The sequence below is a fragment of the Anolis sagrei genome, chromosome X (genome assembly GCF_037176765.1).
Source record: "Anolis sagrei isolate rAnoSag1 chromosome X, rAnoSag1.mat, whole genome shotgun sequence".
Taxonomy (NCBI): Eukaryota; Metazoa; Chordata; class Lepidosauria; order Squamata; family Dactyloidae; genus Anolis; species Anolis sagrei.
Genome location: NC_090034.1, coordinates 34,854,929 through 34,875,220, shown reverse-complemented (window position 1 = coordinate 34,875,220; position 20,292 = coordinate 34,854,929). Strand labels below are relative to the sequence as shown.

At 45.2% G+C, this 20,292-nt stretch overlaps 1 protein-coding gene across 3 annotated transcripts in view; it reads left to right on the top strand.

Annotated features, from left to right (window-relative positions):
- Nucleotides 1-20,292, top strand: part of TXNRD2 (thioredoxin reductase 2) — an 86,656-nt gene that overhangs the window by 56,204 nt on the left and 10,160 nt on the right. For all 3 annotated transcript variants that reach the window (XM_067473181.1, XM_060785859.2, XM_060785860.2), the window contains 5 exons: nt 2,034-2,170; nt 3,930-4,025; nt 5,622-5,714; nt 6,208-6,279; nt 8,188-8,285. In XM_067473181.1, the coding sequence (XP_067329282.1) occupies nt 2,034-2,170; nt 3,930-4,025; nt 5,622-5,714; nt 6,208-6,279; nt 8,188-8,285 (496 nt within the window). The remainder of the gene's footprint in view (nt 1-2,033; nt 2,171-3,929; nt 4,026-5,621; nt 5,715-6,207; nt 6,280-8,187; nt 8,286-20,292) is intronic.

The window sequence follows — 20,292 nt, the reverse complement described above, 5'->3', positions numbered from 1 at the left end:
GCCAAGGGTTACTTGGAACAGCTTGTTTCAGTTCCTCGCCCTTACAAGGTGAATTTTGTGACTCAGTATGGGATAATGGTTAGACTGGGACTTGGGAGATCAAGGTTTAGGTCCCCGTTGAGTGATGAAACTGGCTTAGTGACCCAGGACCAGTTTCTATTTAGAAATCTAAAGTTACACCTGGACTGTTGTGAAGATGAGATGTTGAAGAAAGCCATCTTGAGTTTGGGGGTTCTCCTATGTGCATCTTATAAAATCAGAGAGTTGAGCCATCCAGTCCAACGCTCTGGCAAGAAGCAGGAAAATCGCATTCAAAGCACCTCCAACAGATGGCCATCCAGCCTCTGTGTAAAAGCTTCCAAAGAAAAAGCTTCCACCCGAGAGTGAGCTCTGTGGTACTCAGTGGGGTTTCCTTTTTGAATGAATGTGGAAAGGATACTGTGTCGATTTTTAAATGTTCCACATGGACCACATGAGAAATAATTAGTTCAAAACAATTAGTATTTCCAGGCAATATTAGATAGCAGCAGTGCGGCTTAATGGTGGGTTTTGAGGACACTGTTTAATCCCCACTTTGCTGCCTAAACCATGGTAGTCTCTGACACCATCAAGATATATTCCCTGAGTCCACAAGTCTGTACCCTGGAAGTAAAGGTATAGTTGTCATAAATTAAATAATTCACAATTGGCTTCCTTTTTATTGCATCCAAAATCATCTGCCTCATTATACTAATGGCAAGGCTGGCGCTCTCCTGCCAATGTATTTTAAAAATTACCTTTGTACCCCGCATCTTGGAGTTTTTCCCCCTGTAAGATGCTATCTAGAAAAGGAGGTCAGCGTGCCTTGCAACTTTCCCATATACCCATCATACTGTGTAATCTGTAGTGGTAAATGGACCACTTCAGACTGTATGCCACTCCTCTCTAAACTGCACATTCTCCTTGGCCATTATGGAATGTTGTCATGTAACTCAATACAACCGTTTCTAAATTTATTTATTTATCGTGTCAGAACCAAGTTGAGGGTACAGTTAACATGGATTTAAAAACATAAAGTTTTAAAACTTGACATTATGCTAAATGTCCTTTGATCAGAAGCTGGCCACTTGGAGTGCCTCTAGTGTCACTGTGAGAAGGTCCTCCATTGTGCATGTGGCAGGGCTCAGGTTGCATTGTAGTAGGTGGTCTGGTTTGTTCTTCTCTACACTCCCATGTCATGGACTCCACTTTGTAGCCCCATTTCTGAAGATTGGCTCTGCATCTCATGGTGCCAGATGATGATGCAGATGCAGATGCATGCTCATGGTGCCTGTTCAATGCCTTCCAGGTCATCTAGTCTTCTATGTGCCCAGGAGGGGATTTCTCATCCAGTCTCAGACACTGATTAAGGTGCTGGGTTTTAAACTGCCACTTTTGGATTCTTGCTTGCTGAGGTGTTCCTGCAAGTATCTCTGTAGATCTTAGGAAGCTGTGTCTTGATTTAAGTCATTGGTATGCTGGCTGATATCCAAACAGAGCATGGACCGGAGATGTCACTGCCTTGGTCCTTTCCTTATTGGCTGCTACTTCCCGACCGTTGTTAGGTGGTGCAGTACCAGCTAAACAATGTAATTTCTCCATTGGTGTGGGTCATAGACATTTCTAAATGGATCTACTCATGTATAAGTCTATACATTTCCATTTAAATAATTGACCCAAAAAACTTGAGTTGACTTATCCCTGGGTTCAGTGTACGTACTGTACTTTAACTCCAGCTCTGCCCATTTACCCGTATCAAATTTGAATAGGTTCAGTCAAGTTCGAAGGCACAACTTTATTTTTCCAGAGATATGTAGGTCATCTTCTTGTGTGACAGCCTGAACTGCCGCTGAAGAGGTTCATGAGATCATATGCACGTGTCTCACATCCCATATTTTTCCTCCACCAACGGCATCAGACTGATGTTTTTAGGAGTATTTCGGTGAAGTTTCATTTCAGAACTTACTAAAATTGTACTCTGGTCTCACTAACCAATCCCCTTCTCCCTCTTCTAGGCCGAACCCCTGATACCAAACCTCTTAATTTGGATGCTACTGGAGTGAAAATAAATGCAGAGACAGGAAAGATCATTGTTGATGCCAAAGAAGCCACTTTGGTTCCCCACATTTATGCAATCGGAGACATAACAGAGGTAGACGTCTGCAGAAACTACTTGACAATAACAGGAAACCATACTTTGTTCCTGGTTAATAACCAGTGCCCATACGTTGCCACATTTTTTAGTAAAACAGTGTTCTAGGCTCCCCCCCCCCCTTTTGTTTTGTTTTGTTTTGTTTTGGAGAATCACATTTCTTCCAATCACCCAGCGCAACAATTTACATTGTTGTTGTTATTTTACTTTGATCCTGCTTTTCCCCTACGGATGAGACTCAAAGCAGTGATAGTCTTCTTTATCTGTCTGTTTGGCTTCAGTGGATGGCCAAGTTCCAGTACAAGAGCAGGAGAATAAGATCTCCCTATCTACTTTCTGTGCTGCACCGGTCTTTTTGTGCCATTATACATAACACCGCAGCAGCATGGCACCAATGTTCCATCTAGATAGCAAACCAGTTCTAATCAGACCAACCCCATTGTCCAGAGTATCCTAAAGCTGCAGAATACTTGGAATGCAGACTGTCAATAATACCAAATGCTGTTGGCTGTATTTCATCAAAACCACCTCTGATTATTCCTTGACTAAGAAAACCATCAGTGACTTGAAGGTATCTATATATTCACATGCGTCTAAGGCTAGAGGCAATGCAAGGTTATCCTATCTAGCAGCCATTGATGCTCCTGTCCTTCCGGAATTTGTCTCATTTCTTTTGAAAGTCCTCCACATTGACAGCCATCACTACTTCTTATCACATCAATGGCCCTGGGAAGAAATACTTCCTGCTCTTATCTGTCCATTTGGCTTCAGTGGATGGCCAAGTTCCAGTACAAGAGCAGGAGAATAAGATCTCCTTATCCACTTTCTGTCCTGAACTGGTGTTTTTGTGCCATTCTAACTCCTCGAGATTTAATTTAAAAACCAATCAATAGACAAGAACTACGATGGGGTTCTTAATTTTTGCATCTACTCAGCTTTCCAAACCATCTCGTCTTCAATGGCTCCCATGAAGAAAAACACCATTACCCAGCCTGGGGCCTTGCTAGTCCCAAATCAAACAATTCCAACTTGGCAGTAGGGCCACAATCCCAGGCATACAGCTTTTGCGTCAGCTGCTTAGTCGGGGAAATCTTAAAACCATTGTTTTGCGAAAAACCAAACTTATATCTGCAGGGATGTTTTAGCAATTAGCTGGTGTGCGCACATTCAACAGCATGTTTGCTGGAGGCTTTTGCGAGTTTATCTCTTTCTCCAATCTCCTGTTCAGAGCTGGAATGCCAAAATAACATCTGTATTTCCTGCCCACAGCAATAACCGCAATGCAGGAAGACATGTGTAGGGGGTGGGGAAGGGCGAATCTCAGCTGGCAAATAACTCTCTCAGAAGAGTTTGATAACCGTTGGTTGGGAAAAGAGGTAGTAGTCATTTGCCTAAACTTTGGGAGAAATCCCAAACAGTGTTTCTTACTGTGCTGTCTACTCCTGGTTTTTCCACCTCCATTTTTCTTCAGAGTAGCCAGATACAAAGGTAGACAGGGACAGTTATATGGGGTTCAAAGTAGTTCTTCCCAGTGCCCCCCCCCCCCCAATAGTTTACCAGGGAGATGATGGCAGAGGTGCACATCCTTTGACCTTAGAAAGAATTGGGCTGCTATCTTAATTACCCCAGAAAGACTCCAGGCCCTATGTTGGGGTTTGGTGATATTTGAGTAAAAATTAGGTGGCTTGTCTTGTTTCCTTTTTAGGGTGTTTTGTCCATGTCCTCTTTTCTGAACCTGTTGTGGGTCTTCTTTTCTTAGGGTCGTCCTGAGCTCACACCTACAGCAATAGCTGCAGGGAAGCTGCTGGCTCGGCGATTGTTTGGCCAATCGGAGGAACTAATGGATTATAACAGTGTGAGTACTTTTAAACCCTTTTTCTTTCCCTATTGGCTCTGAAATTAAATTATACACCCCACCCCCACCCCCGGCCGCCCCTTAAAAACTAGAAACCCACCATCCACCATCACAGTCCCAGTTACAGAGGAAAGTTGTAGGTAATTCTTACACTAAGAACCAGTTTAGACAAGTGGTGAAGTTCTTGGTCTGAAGCTTGAGAGAATCTAGTGGCCTTGATTGAATCATTATTTCTCACTCTGTCCCACCTAACAAGATTTTATGAAAATAAAGCAGGGAAGAGGAGACCCCTTTGAGCCCCTCAGGAAAATGCAGGTTATAGCAAATTCATATTAAACATCTGCAGAGGAATGCATCATTGTACTAACTGTACATGCAACCAAGCATAATTTAGATTTCCTTTTTCAGAATGATTGTGACTGTTAATTTTTCACTCACATGGGTTTTGTTTGAGAACCAGGCCAGTTATTCCTAGTCACAATATGGGAACCACTTGTATGACATTTGCCTTCACACTAGCTCAGGTATGGGCAAACCCAGGCCTGGGGGCCAGATGTGGCCCCTTGGGTTCTTTTCTCAGGCCCTCCTCTCTCTCATCATTCTATCCTTCCATCCCTCTCTCTTTCCTTCCTCCTTCCCTCCCCTTCTTACCTCCGTATTTCTCCCTCTCTCCTTCCTTCCCTTCCACCCTTTCATTTCTCCTTCCTTCCTTTCTTTTGTCTTTCCTTCCTCCTCCCTTCCCGCCCTCCCTTACTTACTTTCATCCATCCATCCCTCCCTTCCTTCCTTTCCTCCTGGGGGATGTTTAGCTGGGAGAAGAGAAGATACGAGGGGGAACATGAGAACCATGTTTCAAGATTTAAAAGGGTGTCCCATTGAGGACCGGGGGGGACGGGGCCTTTCTGCTTCTCTAGAGACCAGGGCACAAGGAAGCAATAATTTGAAATGACAGGGAAAGAGATTCAACTGAAAAGATTAGGAAGAATTTCCTGGGAGCAAGAGCTGTTGGAGAGTGGCATAGGCTGCCTCAGAGTATGGCGGAGTATCCTTCTTTGGAGGCTTTTCTGAGAGGCTGTCTATTGGGAGTGCTTTAATTGTGCCTTCCTGCATGGCAGGGGGTTGGACTAGAGGGCCCTTGGGGGTCTCTTCCAGCTCTAGGATTCTAGGATTCTATATCAGAAGTAGGCAATACAGGGTCTAATGGATACACTTTTCCCTTCCCATCCACCATCTCATCCTGACCAAGGCCAACCCTTTCAGGACCCAAATGTTACCTGTCTTTCCTTCACTATATGCCTCCAAAAAAGAAGAGGAAGGGGCAGGGAGGGGGCTTGGGGAAAACCCCCTCTCTTCCAGACCACCCACCCTGCTCCAGCCCACCATGCGGCTCCCAAGTTAGAAAGTTTGCCCATGTCTGCACTAGCCTGTTTGGGTGAATTTGAGCAGGCCGGTGCCTCAAGGACCCTCTGCTTGGAGAGCAAATAAATCCAGTCTGTGGGAAAACTGAGCATCGAACAAGAGGCCATACATCCACAGGTCCAGTCACTGCCATACAGTATCCTCCACAGTATTGTTTATATATTTCCTACATTGTAGGTACCAACAACTGTTTTCACACCTTTGGAATATGGCTGTGTGGGTCTCTCGGAAGAAGAAGCTGTAAAGCGATTTGGATTGGACAGCATAGAGGTAAGCTGCAGCCTGGGTGGGCATGACCCCTAAGAGTGTCCTTGTTACTGTAAAGCAGTCTCTTGCAACAAGTCACCCAGAGATTGCCTAGTGAATTCCTTCAGTTTTCCTATGTTTGGAGATCCACATTCTTGTTTGGCTCCACAACAAATGAGCCAGGGATCCATAAAGATCTCAACATGTCGCTTGTCCCAGTCAGGACACCATAGGAGAAATGAGTCTTTCTCTTCCTGCCAGAATCAGAACATGTACCCAGAGCTGCTCTTCCTATTAAAAACATAGGCACATACCCTTCCCCTGAAGGACACCCATTGAAAAATTCGGCTTTTTAACTCATGCATTTCTGCATATCCACAGCTGGCCCACCTTTTTCTCCCCCTCTTCTGTTTGCATTTCTTTGACAAAGCCCTGATTCGCAAAACTCAAAGTATGGTGCATTTCAAAGCAAGGCGTGTAATGTGACAGTCATTTTCGGATGTTTCCTTTCATTCAGGTGTACCACGCATTTTATAAACCCCTCGAATTTACCGTGGCGGAGAGAGATGCAACTCAGTGTTACATGAAAGTGAGTGAGCCTTGCTGTTGGGTGACTTGCCTTTGTGGGCCTGCTCCCTGCAAAACCTTTGTTTTTCAGATGCCTGCCCTTGGGGTAAGCTGTCAAGGATTGCAAGTTGGTGCTGGGTGGGGCTAGAACAGAGCTTGGGAAGGACACATACGTTGACTTCTTGAAGCCATCTCAAGGAGTGGTAGAATGGAGAGTGAGTTCATAGTGGGTGGTTTTTCCTGTCATCCCCTTCTCTTCTTCCTGGTGCTCTCCTGTCCTGTCCCTTCCTGTGCTTCTCATCCATGCAACTTCAGTTTTGCAATTAGAATCTCCATACCCTGATTTGGTGCTGATGGTGCGGGGGGAAACATAGCTGAAGGTCCCAGATTCAACCCCTGACAAAATCAGTTCAGTGGTTCTCAAGTTGCAGGGAAGAGGAACAACCCTTCTCAACCCAAGACATGGGCAACTTGCATCTTCATTTTTGCACCACTAATCCATGGGCAAACCTACTCGCAGCCTAAACACATCCCAAGGTTTTTTTGGCTTCTTATCCAGGATATATGTGCATAGGCCCCACATGTTTTCCTTTCCTTTGAAAAGATGGGGTGGGAGAAGTGGGTGTTGAAAGCAGAAGAAGTCTTTGAGCCAACAAGGGACAAGACAGTCCACAATGGATTTGAGGGGTGGAAGTTTGGCCCCAGACACACACACCCTGTACTGGATGGATAAATGACTAGACCTAATCTGTGGATCAAATAGTTTGGATATGGATCTCCTGGATCCAATGCTCCACTTTGAAGAAACTTAGGGAAATCTTCTCTTCCCGTTTCCCTTTCCCACAGACAGTGGAGGCTGGTTGTGAATACATGGGTGTTCATCTCTGTTACGGGTCCGTAGCTTCACATTCGATGGAAAAATGTGCAATTTTCGTTTACCAACCATCGACTGATCAACAGACCCCCTTTTGATGTTGTTCTTAAATGGGTGATATTGCAGGACTAATCAATACCACTTCTTTAAGGTTTTTTAATGCTTTTAATAGTTTGAACGATTTATTTTTAGATAATGCTTGGTTTAATTCTATTTTAGTGTTTAGATTTGATATTGTATATTGTCTTGTTTTTAGAACTGTTTGCTGCTTTGAGACTCTGTTAAGAGAGAAAAAGTGACATTATTATTATTATTATTATTATTATTATTATTATTATTTCTTTGAAACACAACAAGATTAGTACACAGCAAACAAGATCACTATGCTGGTTGTTGTATTGGATCACACGTCAGACACTTCCCAAGTGTCTAGGACTATGTGATGTATCGGCAAATAATGCATGCAGATCCCAGTAGGGTGGCCTTTTGCAGCTGACAAGTGGTAATTTTGTCAGCGCCAATTGTGTTTAAGTACAGGCCATGATCTTTAGCCACCCACTGTGCCTATCACCACTGGAACCACCTTGACTGCCTTGTGCCAGAGTCTGTGCAGTTCAATCTTTAAATCTTTGTATTGTGTCAGCTTTTCCAGTTGTTTCTCTTAAATCCTGCTGTTACCTGAGATTGCAACATCGACGATCCATACTTGGTTTTTTAACATGATTGTGAGGTCAGGGGTATTGTCCTCCAAAACTCTGTCAGTCTGAATTCAGAAGTCCCAGAGTAGTTTGACATGTTCAATTATTATTATTATTATTATTATTATTATTATTACTATTACTATTACTATTACTATTACTATTACTATTATTATTATTTGATTTGCACCATGATATGCCGGTTGGCACTTGCACTGTGTGAGCATAGAACTGCAGCCCGTGCACTGCCCTGAGCAACGCAACACGGTCTAAAACATACTATATAGCATGTTTTATACAACCTTCATTTAATCTGGGCTATTTGCCCTTCTCTCTTTTCCTTGTGGATTGCTTTCAGATGGTGTGCCTCCGCGAGACGGAAGGGCGAATCCTTGGCCTCCATTTCCTTGGCCCAAATGCTGGGGAAGTCATTCAAGGATTTGCCCTTGGAATCAAGTAAGTATAAATAATGTTTTCCTAATATTTTCTGACTCCCCCCCCCCCCCCCCTTTAACTAAAGCCTGCCCTCTGAAGTTACTTCCAGATTACAAAAGATAGCGGTATGGGTTTTTGGCAGGGCTAAAAAAAGTGTTTTTGGTTTCTTTTATCTCTCATTTCCTATATTTTCATTAAAAATATGGCCATTCTTTAACAATAAGCCGGGGGGATTAGCAATGGACGTACCACATTTTTTGGCATTGATGTTTATGAAATATGTTTCTTGGGAAAGCCATGCAGATAACTCCTTTTCCAAAAAAATAGAATAAAATTCACCATGCAGCTGCCTTCCTCTTCAAAGTGCAATTAATGGAAGAAGGCTCTTCCAGCTGTCTGTTCTGGGGATAATAAATGATGGCTGAAACATTCAGAGACCTTACTTGAAGCGAGAGAATGGGGGACTTAAAAGCTTGTTTTGATTATGTTTCATGGGGAGGCCTCTCTTTTCTACAGAAAGAATCATCAAAGCTTTGAAGAACAGTTCAGGTTTTCCCCTTCAAATCTGCCCCTATTATTATTCCACCGCTCCTTGTCCCAGAAGGGTAGGATCTGTTGAATACCTCCCTCTTTCGTGAAGCGAAATAAGGGAGCAGTAGAAATGCTCAAGCCTCAAAACACATAGCTAAAACAAAGGGGAAAAGATGCTTTACACAAGATGCCATTAATCTATGGAACTTGCAGTAGTCAGTGGAGGGGACATATAGCTTACAGGACCTGCTTCGTTTTATGGCTGCCATCCCAAGATCTAAGCACAGGATCTCAAATGGGGAAAAGGGGTTTGCAGAGACGGATATGTTCATCCCAGGAATTTGCTTGATTTACAGCAATGGATTCCTTAGTTCTTGCATCCCCAAATCCATACCTGGTTCTCTCTTCCACCAAACATTCTTCATTGTCCAATTTGAATGAAAGAAGCCTTTTTAATTAGTTGTTTTTGTTAAAAAAAATAGAACCAGGAAAAAATTGTATTTGCTGTACTTCACTGACTGCCAATAAGTTTATCTATTTCAGGGATGGTTAGAGTTGTAGGTTCTGCCTTTCTTCTAATGATGTCAAAGAGACCTACATGGCTTTCCTTCTCCCCATTTGAACCCTGTAAGATGGGTCAGGCTGAAAGAACAAACGGAATAAACTGTTCTCTTTTGTAACGAGCTGCCTGCGTTGAGCGCGGATGAAGAGAACTGAGGCGGTTAGCCTGCCGCTGGCTATTTATAGTAGCATGGGGAGTGTGCGCGGGGCCAACCGCCATTCCATTTCAAAGTTTAACTGAAAATTTCCGAGCTGTGCTGCGCATGCGCAGAAGGATACCATTAGTGCGCATTCACAGCATAGCCACGCAGGGAAACATTGCTTTCTCCCTTATAGACCAACCCAATTCTTATCTTATGTAGGTCGGTTGAAGTTGAGTTATGGAGACTAGGACTCAGAGCAATGGGTTCAAATTACAGGAGAGGAGATTGCACCAGAACATTGGAAGAACCTCCTGACTGTAAGAAGAGATATTCAGCGGTGGAGCTAACTGCCTCGGAGTGTGGTGGAGGCTCCTTTTTTGGAGGCTTTTAAACAGAAGCTGGATGACCATCTGTCAGGGTGCTTTGATTGTGAATTTTCTGCCTGGCAGAAGAGGGTTGAACTGGATGACCCATGTGTTCTCTTCCAACTCTATTATTCTATGATTCTATTGTACTATATGAAATTGATGTTGATGTAGTCATGGTGAACATCAGCAGGATATTGTACATATGGCCATTCCTCCTGTTGAAGAACTCACTACGAGCTCAAAGGACGAGGCAACCCATATGGATGTGATGGTGGAAATTCAGCCCCACACTCTCCACAAGTATCGATTTTTGGACTAGAGGGATAAATTACTGGACCTGGGTCTATGACCACTTTATGTATCCAATGGTTTGGATATGGATCTGCTGGATCCTAGGTTCCACTTTGAAGAAACTGAAGGAAAACTGCTCTTTCTGTTGTATTGTCAAAGGCTTTCATGGCCAGAATCACTGGGTTGTTGTAGGTTTTTTGGCCTGTATGGCCATGTTCTAGAAGCATTCTCTCCTCAGAGGTTGTGAGGTGCTCTTCCCTTTCCCAAAGACAACAGAGGCTGATTGTGAATTCATGGATGTTCATTTCCATTTGGATCCAGGCAAGCTCCTAGGGCTGCAGTAGCGATGAAAATAAATTTCATTGGATTCAACCGTCCTGATAAAAGTAACATTTTTGTACCTTTTGAGCCTTGTTGGCAGAAAATGTAGATCTCACCTATAGGATCTGAAAGATGTGCCGAGCCTTTGTCAAAAGTAAAAGACACACAAAATAATGGCTGCATCGGAGGAATTCATTCATTTAATTTATCCCCTGCCTCTTTTGCAGAAAGGGATTCAAGGGCGCTCACAGCCATTTCAAGCACATTTTAAAAATTAGTATAAAAGTTAGTTCAAAGGGAATTAATCTAGAGTTCTGTTTGAAAAGCACCAGTGAAGCATGGTCATCCCCCTTGTGTTTTTGTGAGCCCTAGCTAGCATAGACAATGGTGCTGCAATCCAACATCTGGAGGTCTGTGGAATTCCCACCACTGCCTTAAGATGTGCTTGAAAGCAGTATGACAAGGAGCAAAGCACACATCCTGTGGAAGAATGAGGCTACTATGGAAAGGCCACCTTTATCCTGGTCATGCCAACCTAATGGATTGCTTCATATTCCTGGAACTTTGGCAAGTTTGGGCAATTGTTGTGATATACTCTCAAGTTGTTTTGGACTCATGGTAACCCCAAAGCGACCCTATCAAAGGGATTTCTTGGCAAGATTTACTCAGAAGAGGTTTCCGTCAAGCATGAAGTAGCCACCATTTGCCCAAGGTTGCCCAGGGGGTTTCCATGGCTGGGTGGAGAGCCAAACCCTATTCTCCAAGGTTCAGACCAGGCTGGCTTTCAACCTAGTTGTACACTGTTAAGACCTGGATCCCCAGATGTTGTTGAGCTTCATCCCAGCCAGAAGGGCTCTTGCTTAGAGAGACTTCCCATTTATTCAAACCAGGGAAAAGGTTATCCAAGGTGGACAACCAGTGCTAGTTTAGTAGTTATTCTTCGTGTCCTCTGTGAAATGCGCACCTATGGGTTTTCCTGTGCGGCTGCGCAGCAATCCAGAACATTCTAGAGATTTAATGAATTTTTAAATGATTTTTTGAGACAAAAATACCAAGGGGGCCCATCCCCCGCCCCCCTGGTATATAAGATGTGCCAAGGCGTGGCTTGGCCGCTAGTTCCTTTTTCCGTGCCAAACTAGCAGCATCCAAGAACTTCTCTCTCTTGTGCTTACTGGACTTCGGATTCCTATATCGATTACCTACCTTCTCCAGTCCTGACAACGGACTGGCTGACAATTCTCCTCTTTCAGACAGGCTAGAATGTCTTCCCTTTATTTTAAAAACTGCTCAGCCTGTGGAGTTAATCTCCCAGAAGCTGATAGGCATACTAAATGCCTTCTTTGTTTGGGAGAGTCCCATAATTTGCAAACCTGTGAAATATGCCTGAGCTTCACTACCAGAGCTCGGAAAGGCAGGGAAGCCCAACTAAAAGCCCTCTTATATGAACGTGCTTTAGCTCCCCAACCGGCTCCCGTTCCCAGCCAATCCTCTCCCTCACAGCAACCTCCTCAGCCTCCCTCCCCACGTGTTGGGGATAGGCGTGACTCTCCCTTGGCAAGTGCTTCCCCAGCAGAGCCACCAAGAAAGAAACAAAAAACACCCAAACAGACCATGAGGTCTTCAAAAACTAAAGAAATATCGAATAAACAGAAAAAGGGACGGCAACTCACTGGTGATGAGCCCTTGAGCCCCCCTGCACTGGAACCGATGCCCCAACCTCATGGTTCCACGCTCCAGCTCCAGGAGCCTCTGCCTACCTTCCTTGAGATGGAGGATCCCCCCCAACTCCCCCTGCTCGAACTTTTAGATCCTCATATTATGTTGGAAACCCATCCCACTGCTGATCCTTCAGTCTCTGCTCCTCCTCTTCCCCCCTCCCAACTCTCCCCGCCTCCTTCTCCAGTCATGCCTGACTCCCCGGTACCGCGGGAGACTTCTCCCCCCGCTCAATCCAGGCCTCCTGCGCAGTCTTCTCCGCGGCGCCATCGCTCTCCATCCCCTGAGCCAGATTATCCCCCAACTCCCTCCCCTCACCGCTCCAAAAAGACCCGCTCTCTTTCGCCAGAGCACTACTACCCTTACCAAGAATACCCTTACCATCTTTATCCCCCCCCCACCATATCCCATGTACCCTTTTACCCTCCTCCTCCTGATCATACCAAAGGATTCAACGCCCACCACCCACTTGACCCTAGATACCCACAACCACCCCGTGCACCTCCCACTGCTACACTCTCTCAGCCCCCAGAACAACATACTGGTGCAAACCCTCAACCACTCCCCCTGGATCCACCCCTCCCACACCAACCAGACTCAGAAACTATTGATTTGGAATCCACCGATGATACCCCTATCCCTCAGGACTCTCACCCAGACTCTGACCCCTCCCCTCAACAACTAGAAGACTTCAAAAAATTATCAGCCCTCTTAATAAGACTCTCCAGAGCCTTGAATCTCTCTACATCTGAACCAACATATACAGTTTCAGATCCATGTTTCACATCAGTAGAACAACAAGCACCTACATCCACTGTGTTGCCCACTTTGCCTTATTGACTTAACATTCTCAAAAATACAGGAGTTGCTCCAGCTATGGTTCCAGCAACCCCCAAAAGAGCAGAGAACTTGTACCGTATTGATCTTTCCTCAGCTTCATGGCTATCTAAGATGCCTAAAGCAAACTCTGTAGTAACCAATACCCAACCAAAACCTATACAAAGGAACCAATCTTCCCCCTCTGACAAAGAAGGGAAAACATTGGATGCCATGGCAAGGAAATTTTATTCTTCAGCATGCCTTTTTGCACGCATAGCTCACTATGGAGTTTATATGAGTGTTTACCAAACCTTCTTATGTGACAAAATTTCTCCCTATTTGGACTTACTACCTCCATCTGAACAACCTCTAGCTAAAGCTTTTAAACAAGAAGCTTTACTCCTATCATGCCTACAAAAAGATCTGGCAAAACATACAGCTGATACTTCAGGTAAACTTATAGCAGGCTCGGTGGCCCTATGCAGACATGCGTGGCTCAGGGCTGCCATTCTCTCACAGTCCCAGAGAACCCTCATTGAATACCTCCCTATGGATGAAGCAGGATTATTTAATCCTGAAACTGATTCACAACTAGAATACTCACACAAGATGAAACAAACAGTCTATAAGTATGACCAACAACCTTACACCTACCAATGCCAATGTTGGGGCTCCTATTACTACCGACCCCAATACTACAGCAGACCCTTCAACACCTCCTTCTATAGAGGACGGCAGAGACCATATGCTCCATCTACAGCTGCGAGATGCCCCCAGCTTCCCTCCAGAGGTACCAGACCCACAAACAACAACAAACGTCGTTTTTAGCACAACCTCCCCCCCCCTTCCCCTAACCACCACTCAACACCTCACATTCCTAGACAGACTACACCACTGTCTTCCAATTTGGCAGTCTATTACTACAGACACCTTGGTACTGGATATCATCAACAGGGGATATGTGATAGAATTTGACACCTACCCTGCTGTAGGGCATGTCCTCCTTACCCAACCTTCCCATGCTGTCTGGGAAGAAATAAATTCTCTACTTCACAAAGGAGCTATCTCTCCCACCCCCTACCAAGAAGCCAACATCTGGTTCTTCTCCCGATATGTTTTGGTAGACAAAAGAGATGGAGGACTACGCCCCATTCTCGATCTTCGCAGACTCAACACCTTCATCACACCACGCAAATTCCACATGGTCACTCTCCCTAACATACTTCCCTTCATTCCAGAGGGATCATGGCTAGCAATGGTGGATTTGAAGGATGCTTATTTTCACATCTCAATTAGGCAATCACACCGTAGATTCCTCACCTTTGCAATACAACATAACCATTTTTCATTCACCTCCCTTCCGTTTGGCCTATCAACGGCTCCCAGGGTGTTTACAAAATGCATGGCAGTTATAGCTGCACATCTCCGCCAACAAGGGATTACGGTCTTCCCGTATCTCGACGATTGGTTACTATGTTCTTCCTCCAAATCCCAATTGAATAGTGACATTCATTACACCTTATCTCTTACAGGACCTTGGTCTGGTCATAAACCAAGAAAAGTCTCTTCTCCGCCCTACACAACGTATCCAGTTCATAGGAGCCGTCATAGACTCTACATTACAGAGAGCCTTCCTCCCAGAAGACCGATTCCTTAACCTCCGTCGAGCCATCCTCGACCTCCAACGATCCCAGCAAGCCTCGGCCTGGGCTATCCAATCTCCTTGGTCATATGTCTTCTACCACAAACGTCACTCCACACGCCCACCTTCGGATGAGACCCCTCCAAAACTGGTTCATCAGATCATTCAATCCCCTTTGTGACCCTCAGTCACGAACCCTGTATCCACCCCTCAATGTTCTTCAATCCCTCACATGGTGGACAAAGCAGTACAATGTTCAATCGGGAATGCCATTCAACCAACCCCGTCCCTCCATGTCCCTCACAACAGATGCCTCCAACTTGGGTGGGGGCGCACACCTCAAGGGCTTCAAAGTCAGCGGCCACTGGTCCCCTCAGGATCGCTGCTTCCACATCAATGCCCTCGAGCTGATGGGAATAGAGAAAGCCCTTTGGGCCTTCGTCCACATCATATCCAACCGCATGATCCAAATTGTCACAGACAACACGGCAGTCAAATATTACATCAACAAACAAGGGGGAACACGCTTACAGACACTACTCACCATTTCAACACGCATATGGGAATGGTGCACTCAGAGGAACATCCTCCTCACATCTATAAACCTCCCAGGGCAGGACAACACACTGGCCGACTCCTTGAGCAGGACGGCGAAAAACAACCATGAGTGGCACCTCCACCCAGATCAATTCAAATTAATCACACACAAATGGGGCAAACCCAGAATAGACCTCTTTGTGTCACCAGTAAACAATCATTGCCCACTTTACTGGCAAGACTCCACCCTCACACATCCCCAGGCTGCCGAGGAGATGCATTCCTCTTCCAATGGTCCCCAGGTCTCCTTTACCTTCCCCCCCTTCCCCTCATATCTCCAGTCATAGCCAAGATAATCCAAGACAGTTCGGATTGTATCCTAATCACCCCTTGGTGGCCCCGGCAACACTGGTTTGCCCCACTCCTCCAAATCTCCAACAAATAATTCCTCCACCTCAAACAAACCCCAGACCTTCTCACAATAGAGAACCGTCTAGTGCTCCATCCAGACCTCCAGTCCCTTCGCCTGACGGCGTGGAGGACCAGACCACATTAAACTTATCAGCCCATAAACCGACTACCAAAAAATCCTATAGCTATAAATGGTCCCTCTTTAAATCATTCACTGAAACAGCTGGATATGATCCAAATACAGCTCCCATACCGGTGATACTGGACTTCCTTGTACACCTCTCTGATGTACACCTCTCTCTCCTCGGTTAAATGCTACTTAGCAGCCATCTCCTCATACAGAAGAAAACTGGGTTTGCCGTCCCTTTTGCAGAACCATTTGATTTAATTATTTCTCAAGGGTTATAAAAACATCCACCCTCCTTCCTCCCTCCCCTCCCCCCAGTGGAGCCTAGAACTAGTATTATCTCAATTGTCAAAACCACCCTTCGAACCCATGGCTTCCAATTATATTTCTCATCTCTCATGGAAGACGGCGTTCCTTGTAGCCGTCACCTTTGCTAGGAGGGTTAGTGAACTCAGGCCCTACGGTCAGATCCACCTTATATTAGATTTCATGAGGACAAAGTAGTCCTCCGAACAGACGTCACATTCATCCCTAAGGTAGTTTCCTATTTCCATATGTGTCACAAGACGTTACCCTCCCAGCCTTTTTCCCTAACCCAACATCACAGTTGGAAATTACTCTTCACTCCCTCGATGTTAAAAGAGCTCCTTCCTTTTACATAGGACAGCTTCCTATAGGAAATCACCCAAGCTCTTTTTAAAATATAGGAAAGACACATTAGGCCACCCTGTCACTTCTCAGGGACTAGCCTCATGGATTGTCTTGGCGATCCGTCTGGCCTATCAATTGGCAGGCAAAGAACCTCCGTCTCACCATTCAACTCGCTCAGTGTCCACCTCCCAGGCGTTCTTACGGGGAGTGACTCTGGAACAAATCTGCAGAGCAGCAACCTGGTCTACACCATCAACGTTTGCTTCTCACTGCAAACTGGACATACAAGCAAAGAAAGACGCCGCTTTTGGCAGAGCTGTTCTCTTCTCCTGTGTTGCATGACCCACCTCCAGGTCAGTAGCTTGCTATTCACCCATAGGCGCGCATTTCACAGAGGACATGAAGAATAAATAAAGGTTGCTTACCTGTAACCGTATTTCTTCGAGTGTCCATCTGTGAAATTCGCACAACCCGCCCGTCCTCCCAGGGGTTGCCCAGATGTTTTGATGTTTTGCCATTCTTGGGGGAGGCTTCTCTCATGTCCCCGCATGAGGAGCTGGAGCTGACAGAGGGAGCTCAACCCGCTCTCCCAAGATTCGAACTGTCTGCACAAGGGTTCAACCTATTGCGCCACTGATTGTTCCTATCCAGCATCATGGGCTCCTGTAAGCAAGGAGTTTTTTTTATTAAGGACTAGCTTGGGTACCTGGCATTGCCTAAATTATTTGAAAAAGTTAATTTTTTAATGGTACAAAATGCATAAGGTTGTGGGTGAACTACAACTTACATCATCAGTACTTCAAGTTTGTAGTGTTGGGCAAGTTTGCTCTAGATGCATTATGGATGGGGTTCAGTGTGTTCTCCAGTGAGTCAGTTCCCTCAAACCCCTCCAGTAGGTTGAGTTAGTCATGGGGGTTCTGCGTGCCAAGTTTGGTCCAGGTCCATCATTGATGGAGGTCACAGTTTCTCTGGTTGTGGGTAAACTACAACTCCCAGAAAAGAAGGTCAGTTCCCCCCAAATCTCTCCAGTAATCAAATTTTGACATATCAGGTATGTGTGCCAAGTTTGGACCAGCTCCATCAGTGTTTGGGTTCACAGTGCTGTCTGGCTGTAGGTGAACTACAGCTCCCCCAATCAAGGTGAATTTCCCCCACAGACACCCAGTATTTTCTGCTGGTAATGGAGGCTCTGTGTGCCAAGTTTGGTGCAAATCCATCTTTGGTTGCAGTTGAACTATAAATCCCAATACCTACAACTCCAAAATATCCAGGCCAATTCCTTTCAAAACCCACCAGTATTCAAATTTGGGCCTATCAGGTGTGCATGCCAAGATTGGTCCAGATCCATCATTGTTTGGGTTCATAGTGCGCTCTGGATGTAGGTGAACTACAACTCCTATAAATCCCTCCAGCGTTTTTTGCTGATCGTGGGTGTTCTGTGTGCCAAGTTAGTTCCAGGTCCATCATTGGTGAAGTTCAGAGTGCTCTTAGATTGCAGGTGAGCTATACATCCCAGTGCCTACATTTTCTATAAATCGTAGTGAATTCTCCCCAAGCCTCTCTAGTATGTTCAGTTGCTGATTTGCTATGTGCCATAGAAAGGAAAAGGAAAGAGTTAAGGGAGAGGCACTGCATGGGGTCATGCAAATTCCACATCAATGGAGAGAGTCAGAAACACTGAGATGACTGTGGTGGAGGAAACACATAAAATCTAGGATGAAATTGTCCCCGTATGAAAGCCTTCATGGGTGGTGGGCAGTATGGTGTTTTTGGAGGACATTGGCAGGGCTCTTGGACATGTTAATGGTGCTCACTATAACCTGCAATGTCATTGGAGGGAGGGCCTTTGGTGTCTCCTGAGCAGTGGGAGCTGTAGCGGTTTGTGGAGGCAGGTGCTTGTCTGTGTAAGTGGGCAGCCCAACCACACATACATATATATTGTCGAAGGCTTTCATGGCCGGAATCACTGGGGTGTTGTAGGTTTTTTCAGGCTATATGGCCATGTTCTAGAGGCATTCTCTCCTGATGTTTCGCCTGCATCTATGGCAAGCATCCTCAGAGTTAGTTGGGTAGTTAACCTCTGAGGATGCTTGCCATAGATGCAGGCGAAACATCAGGAGAGAATGCCTCTAGAACATGGCAATATACATATTTTCACTTTTATTATGTGTATAAACAAAACTTCTCAAAACAAAAGAGCAGGTTTGGTTTGGTTTTGCTTTGCCCCTCCAGATGTTTTTTTCAGCCCATTTGAAGGGGCCAGGTATTGCCTGTACTTGTTCCTTTTCCTGGTCATTCCTGTCCTCTAGTGGTCAAAGGAAGGAAGACGAAAGAAATGCAGTCAAATATCTGTGTTTAGGGGATTAGACGAAGAAGCATTTCCCTCCTGTGGTTATAGCTCCAAACTGAAGCGACAATGCCTCAAAATCCCCACTCATTCTATGCCAATGAGAAAAGCACATCCCTTGGCCTTTGTGCCCTTATTTCTAAAGAATGTGGCAACGCATGGTTATTGAAATGCCATCAGCTGATTGTGGAGAGTGGTGGCAGGGTAGGGACAACATTTTTGGGGAGGAGGTTTTGTCCAAAATGTCACTTGATGGGTTTTTTTACTTTTCCGAAAGTGTTCTTTACCTCTACACAAAATCTTTTGTTTTCAGTGGTGCTCAGACATTATTTAACTTCAATGTATTGTCGAAGGCTTTCATGGCTGGAATCACTAGGTTCTTGTGGGTTTTTTCGGGCTATAGGGGCATGTTCTAGAGGCATTTCTCCTGACGTTTCGCCTGCATCTATGGCAAGCATCCTCAGAGGTAGTGAGGTCTATTGGAATTAGGACAATGGGTTTATATATCTGTGGAATGGCTGGGGTGGGGCAAAAAGCTCTTCTCTGCTGGAGCTAGGTGTGAATGTTTCTACTGACCACCTTCATTAGCATTTGAAGGCCTGGCTGAGCCTGGGAAAATCTTTTGTTGGGAGGTGTTAAGATGTGCCTGGTTGTTTCCTCTCTGCTGTTTTGCTGTTGTAATTTTAGAGTTTTTTAATACTGGTAGTCAGATTTTGTTCACTTTCATGGTCTCTTCCTTTCTGTTGAAATTGTCCACATGCTTGTGGATTTCAATGGCTTCTCTGGTGGTTGTTGGTGTGGTCCAGCATTTCTGTGTTCTCAAATAATATGCTGTGTCCAGACTGGTTCATCAGGTGGTCTGCTATGGCTGACTTCTCTGGTTGAAGTAGTCTGCAGTGCCTTTCATGTTCCTTGATTCGTGTTTGGGCGCTGCGTTTGGTGGTCCCTATGTAGACCTGTCCACAGCTGCATGGTATACGGTAGACTCCTGCAGAGGTGAGAGGATCCTTCTTGTCCTTTGCTGAACGTAGCATTTGTTGGATTTTCTTGGTGGGTTTGTAGATTGTTTGTATGTTGTGTTTCCTCATCAGCTTCCCTATGCGGTCAGTGGTTCCCTTGATGTATGGCAGGAACACTTTTCCTCTGGGAGGATCTTCACCTCCTCCAAGATGAACTGAACCACCTCAACTGGGCTCTCCAGGCCAATGGATACTCTACCTCAGACATCAGAAGAGCTGCAAGACCAAGAACAAGCCACGAGAGTAAAGATGAAGATCCACCCAGAGGAAAAGTGCCTCTAGAACATGGCCCTATAGCCCGAAAAAACCCACAAGAACCTATTATTTAACTTCATCCTTTGTTAACCTGAATCGCACCGTCCCATCCAGACTGCAGATTTATAACAATTTGACACCCCTTTAACTGCCACAGCTCCAACCTGTAGAATCCTGGGATTTATAGTTTGTTTTGGCAGCAGAGCTCTCTGACAGAGAAGGGGAAATACCTTGCAAAACTACACATCCTATATGTAATGTCTCTTTGAGTTCTTTGCCTACTGCTGCT